The sequence below is a fragment of the Hibiscus syriacus genome, unplaced genomic scaffold, assembly GCF_006381635.1.
Source record: "Hibiscus syriacus cultivar Baekdansim isolate YM2019G1 unplaced genomic scaffold, ASM638163v2 tig00112928_pilon, whole genome shotgun sequence".
NCBI lineage: Eukaryota > Viridiplantae > Streptophyta > Magnoliopsida > Malvales > Malvaceae > Hibiscus > Hibiscus syriacus.
This window is the reverse complement of record NW_024063422.1, coordinates 278828-284571: the sequence shown is the minus strand read 5'-3', so window position 1 is coordinate 284571 and position 5744 is coordinate 278828. Positions and strand designations below refer to the sequence as shown.

Sequence of the window (5744 nt, the reverse complement as noted above, 5' to 3'; positions counted from 1 at the left end):
ATACCCCGTTCGTGTTCGTTCACATACCTAACTTTCTACAAACGTTGAAGGTTAAATTCGTTTATTTGACATAATTTATAAATATTAAAAAATTGACAGAAATTAAGGTATTTTTTAAAGACCAATTTGTCCAATTTCAGGATTGAAAAGGACCTAAGAGGTAACTTTACCGAGGGAAAAAAACTCCGATTTCCAAAATCCGAACCTCGCACGCATATATAACTACTGATTTTCAAGCAATGATAAGATGCAAGAACTAAATTAGCTTCTTAAAGTCTTAACAAATTAAAATGAATGCACCGATCCCTCAATTTTGTGAAACTCGTAATTAGACCCCAAAAAAGGAATTGTAAATATTAAAATTTGTTAGTAAAACACCCCACAGATGGGATCACAGAATAAGGTTGTAGTAATTAAAATGACAGTCTTCAACAAAAAATATATATAATAAAAAACCAGGTTCATCAGCATCACAGCCTTGGTTCTCCTTTGTTCTACTCACTTTTTGGTTTTCTTAACAGAGACGATACGGGTATGGGGCAATTTTTTTTTTACTTTATACATACGATGATACAAAATAAAACGACATGACGTGGTATGGCGACGCGTGGCACGGCTATTGGCTAGTAGAAGCGCAAGGAACTCGGAAAGGTTACTAAGTATGCAGCGCCATGAATAAGTTCTGCTTACGAGCATGCTCCGGAATAAGTTTCTTCACAACATCAGGGGGGACGCCCGAGAGCTCTGCCAATGCAAGGGGAACAAAGTGTAGAGCAAGAGTTCAACCAACAAATCTTGATGGCATAACTTGCTTCTATTCTAACTACCAAGTGAAACTCACCTTGTGGCTTAAAATTGAAGAGTGGCGGGAGCGGACGGCCATTAGGAAGTCGAGTGCTCGGATCCCTCAGTTCATCAAAGAACGGGTGAATGCAAGCCTCCAGCTGCAGTAACATTGCCATCGAAGATAAATAAAAAGGCCGATTACTGAAAGATATTTTTACTATTACTACTCAGTACGGCATAAGCAAAGAGTATCATAACTTACAGCAGTGCAGCGCAAATTGGGAGAGTACTGAAAAAACCTGCAGACAAGGTCCACTGCTTCCGGAGGCAAACGCTTTTGGAAGACCTGTCGCAAGAGAACACGTTATTGATTTCAATAGGAAACCTTATGGTAAGGAGAGTAAACAATGAAAAAAGAGAAGAGCACGCATACCTTGTGCCATGGATGAGGCTTTATCTGGGGAAACTTGAATTCAGTGTAGTTCGGATTCATGCACTTGATCTCCTCCCTGGTTGGAGTCCCCAAAACCTAAACAAACATTCAAACTCAGACTTTATCAGACACATCCTAAGGGGAACTTTGATGTATATGTTTCCAAACATTGTATCAAAAACAATGGAGAAAGGAGCAGTATAGGGTAACGAAGAAATTGTTCTGACACAGACTGCATTCACTGGCAATGGACAAGCTCAAATCCTAAATTTTGGCTTGAATTTTCTTCTATTCATGAAAAGGAATAATTGAAAAGAAAAGATATTATAAATTAATGGGCTTATCTATAATGTTTATCAAAGCACCCCAAGGGTACCTAAAATATCATTATTAACATAATCAAGTTTAAGCAAAAGTCTAATAATTATCAAAAACTAGTATTGTTGAGATGTAATAAACTTCAAAAGATTTTTCAAGTACAGTACTCCAAGAAAAGTGAAGGAATAATAAGATGTAATCACCTTAATGATTTCAACAAGTTGATCAACCCCACTTTCACCAGGAAACAGCGGCTGCATTGTATGGTAGTAATCGGAAACATAATTAATGAAGAGAACAGTAACTTATAACAGTACCCTTATTAAACAAATTAGACTGGAGTTACCTGTCCAAGAAGCAATTCAGCCATCACACAACCAGTAGACCAGATATCTATCGCAGTTGTGTATTCAGTGGCACCAAATATGAGTTCTGGAGCACGATAATATCTTGAGCAGATGTAAGAAACATTGGGTTCTCCCTTCACCTGAAGCAAGGAATGGATGCCAACTCAGGTGATGAAACAAGATTCAGCACCAAAAATTATTATTACATGAAAACTTACAAGCACTTTTGCACTCCCAAAATCACAAAGTTTCAACTGATGTGCATGTGGATTCACCTGGAAGAAAAAAACCATAGAAGTTGAGCCTCACCAAACCAAGGATAATGTGTCTCCAAATAACTTTTAACCAGATAACATTTTTCACACATAAAGAAAAACTTAAACATATAAAATCCTCAAAAACATTACTGTACATCTTAACTTGATAAAAGTAGCCAGGAAATAACAGGTTTTTCTCAATATGGTCAAGAGACTTGATCAGTTGGATTAACAAAACAATACAGTTACGTTCAGAGTATACACTATTACATGAAAAACATGTACTCTGTAACAAAATACTTGACTCCTTAGAAGAAGAGTCTTACAAGTAAATTCTGAGGTTTGATGTCACGGTGACATATACCAATGCAGTTGTGTAAATAGGCAAGTGCTCTGCATATCTGCAATCCAAATGAAGACAATTAGCTACAACTCTATCCAGTAAACTAATTTTTTTAAAGTTCAAACTGAAGAAAAGGAAAAGAGAAGTTTATCTCTAGAGAATCTGGAATATTGGACCTATCTATTGTTAAGGCTATAGTTTGAACTAAAAATTGAAAGATGACTTCTCATTTCATTACCATATGATTTAGCAGTAACGCCAAATAAATCACGATAATATATCACTTCTGAAACAACTCTGAACCACTCAACCCAATTAAAGGTTATTGGGAAAGAAATATATCCCAACTCCATTCCATATATCAATATAACATAAAAGGATATGCTTTAATAGGACGGAGAAGCACCTGGTAGGTATATAGTTTAACATATATCAAAGGCATTCGTGTGTTCATCCTGCTGTAGCTTCTGGCTGTACGATGAACAGTTTCAGGTACATACTCCAGAACAAGATTGAGGTAGAGTTCTTCCTTGTCTGTTTTTGAGAAAAAATAATGCTTAAGAGCAACAATATTTGGATGATCCAGCATTTGCATAATCTGCAACTCCCTATTTTTGTAGCGCTTATCTTGAAGAACCTTCTTGATGGCAACAATTTCCCCAGTTTCACGACACTTTGCCTGCAGGAAACAGTCAACTCATTCAAGATTATGATCTATCTAACAAAGTCATGAAAATATTTTTAAGCAAGAATATTATTAAACTACTTACTTGGAAAACAACACCGAAAGAACCAGTACCAACAGCATGCTCAGCAATATAACTAACATTCTGTCAATCCAGCAGAAAATAGATAAATTGAGAATAATGCGGGTTGATAAAACATCAATCATAGAATCATGCAAGGAAAATTTTGCACGTTAATTTATTTTCTTTCAACCTGTTTTGATTGACCATTCCGACTACCAATGGTTGTTCTTATCACATGTCCTGTTTCAGCACCCACTCCATCAACTATATCTGGTTCACTATCCTGCATGGATAAAACATAAAGGATCATCTACAAATAGAAAAGCCTCTTGCAGAGATTGTAAAATTACGTTCAAGGTTTCAGTATCAGACTACTATATTCTCAATAAGCGTGGCCATTGTAAAGCTGCTTGAGAAGTTCTAAATGAAATACTAAGGAACTAAATAGTGAGCTTCTTACTCTGTCTTCATCATTGTCCACCTTGTCTCTGAGTCTCATTTCAAGCATTTCTCTCCCCAGCCAATCAACAGAACTAGATGAGCTTTTGAAACCATTAACAGATCTGGAACTACCCACTCCTCCATTTCCTAGGCTTGCAGATGCCATAATTCAGCCAGGTAAACTTTATAGACACTAGTATTGGCTATCCACTAAATACTACGTAGTGCAGCTGCCCATCCCATCCAAGCACCTATCTTCCTAATGGATTCCCAAAGTTAAGAAGGAAGAAACCATTAAAGAGGAGAATGTAGAATGTTTATTATCAAGGTTTCGAGCAAAAATAACATATATGACTGATAGCCAAGGTGAAGGATCAGAACAAAAAAAAAAGTGCATTAAGAATATAGTTTCTTACATAACACCATAAACGAATAAATTCCTCAAATAAAAATAACTACAAACTTCCAGGAGACATAAATTTAAGTTTCTAAGCATTCAAGTAAACTATGATACTGAAAACATATGGGAATCAAATGTTAACAATTACTTCTACATATAGCATACAGAATATATACTTTTGCAGAATACGAGCGTCAGAAAAAAGCAATGTAACAAGGAAACAATAGATTTTCAGTTAAGAAACAACCTGTTGAATCAAAAAGTCCACAGCTTAACTTCAAGTTCAAACTAGTGAGATCAGCTACATAAAATTTGCTCCCTTCAAACAGTTAAAATCCAATTTCAGATTCTCTAAAGCATACCCAAAATTCGTTGTTTGTTTAAATCTTATGCCAATTACCATACCTTTATAAATGAGCTTTCTTTCAATTAAATCAAGGTTGTCAGCGTGATCTATCGATAAAAGAAATAAAGAGGAACAAGTGGTATCAAAATTAATTACGGCGTGCAATTATCTGTTCCTCCCACACGGAGCTCCGATCAGATCCAACCCTAATCTAGCCAATCAGAACACCAGAAACCATATAATCTTCCACTAAATATTTGAATTAATGAAAAGAACCCTAAAATAAACCTTTTTCATACCATCCAGAAGAAGAAGAAAAACAGCAATTTTCATTGATAATGAAACCCCAACTGTTTCACTTCAAAAAGAACAAAAAAAAAGGGTTCTCGTTTTTATACCTACTCGGAAGTGTTCGTAACGAAACCGAAAACAAATCAAGCGCGGTTCTTTATCCTTAGAGTTCGGTTACGAAACTCAAATCAGATTTTTTTTCTTCCTTCAAACAAAAAATAACTGAAGGCAGACAGCCGTGGACTGTTTCTGATCTGATCAAATTTCCTATTTTCAAGATTTTCCCGATATTTCTTGTAATTTTCCCCTCAATATTTTGAGTGGAGATCGGAGACAGGGAGAGGGAGAGGGAGAGGGAGAGGGAGAGAGGGAGAGAGGGAGTGTGTTTTGGAGTTTATGGATTTTTTTTGGGGGAATATATACGAAATGAAAATTATCTATCTTCATGTCTTGTTATTACATTATTTTATTTTATTTTAGTTTAATTTCTCTTTCAGTCCCTGTATTCTTCATACGCTTAACATCTAGTTTCTCTTATTTTATTCCCGCGAATATTCTCTGTACTCTTTTAATTGCGTAGCATTTTACTTTTTTTGAACATAGAAAAATATTACGTGGCATTTTAAAACTAAAAAAATAGGTCACTTGAATATTATATGGTGTAAAAAGTCAAATAAACAAATATTTTTTTTTTATAATTTGGGACAGAGATGAGAATGAGACCCGAATTTTACGAGTTCTGACTTGAGTTGATTTGATTAGGTCAAATTTTTTTTAAAAATTAGGTTCGGACCGGCTGAGTTTTTAGAGGTTATGTTCAAGTTCGATTCTAGGGTGAAAAAACCCGACACCTGATCCGAAAAAATTATAATTTTATCATATATATTTATGAATAATTATAATAATACCCCTCTATATATTATTTTTTTCAATTAAATCCATAATTTTATTGAACAAAAGTAATATTTTTGAATGAATATATTATTTCAGATCGGGTCGGATCCAGTTCGATTTTATCTCAAAAAGACGAATC

General features: G+C 35.0%; 1 protein-coding gene across 3 annotated transcripts; it reads right to left on the bottom strand.

Annotated features, from left to right (window-relative positions):
* Positions 1-427: 427 nt before the first annotated feature.
* Positions 428-5099, bottom strand: LOC120184724 (shaggy-related protein kinase kappa-like). Of its 3 annotated transcripts, none has more exons than XM_039189109.1 (14): positions 4823-5099; positions 4322-4393; positions 3694-3933; positions 3424-3516; positions 3255-3314; positions 2891-3163; positions 2468-2542; positions 2103-2159; positions 1884-2024; positions 1741-1791; positions 1220-1315; positions 1049-1132; positions 842-944; positions 428-744 (listed from the first exon to the last, which is right to left on the bottom strand). In XM_039189109.1, the coding sequence occupies exons 3-14, from the start codon at positions 3838-3840 to the stop codon at positions 656-658; spliced, it is 1269 nt and encodes a 422-aa protein (XP_039045040.1). In that variant the 5' UTR covers positions 3841-3933; positions 4322-4393; positions 4823-5099; the 3' UTR covers positions 428-655. The 3 variants fall into 3 exon arrangements, with proteins under 3 accessions (XP_039045040.1, XP_039045042.1, XP_039045041.1); XM_039189111.1 differs by lacking the exon at positions 4823-5099 and adding an exon at positions 4480-4506; XM_039189110.1 differs by lacking the exon at positions 4322-4393 and having other exon boundaries at positions 4823-5098.
* Between the last annotated feature and the right edge of the window lie 645 nt (positions 5100-5744).

Excerpts from the sequence above, each read along its gene's own strand:
- LOC120184724 (XM_039189109.1), bottom strand. The coding sequence starts at position 3,840 with ATGGCATCTGCAAGCCTAGGAAATGGAGGAGTGGGTAGTTCCAGATCT. Across the intron at positions 3,315-3,423 it reads GGAATGGTCAATCAAAACAG|AATGTTAGTTATATTGCTGA; the intron begins GTTGAAAGAAAA and ends CTGGATTGACAG. Across the intron at positions 3,164-3,254 it reads CTTTCGGTGTTGTTTTCCAA|GCAAAGTGTCGTGAAACTGG; the intron begins GTAAGTAGTTTA and ends TGTTTCCTGCAG.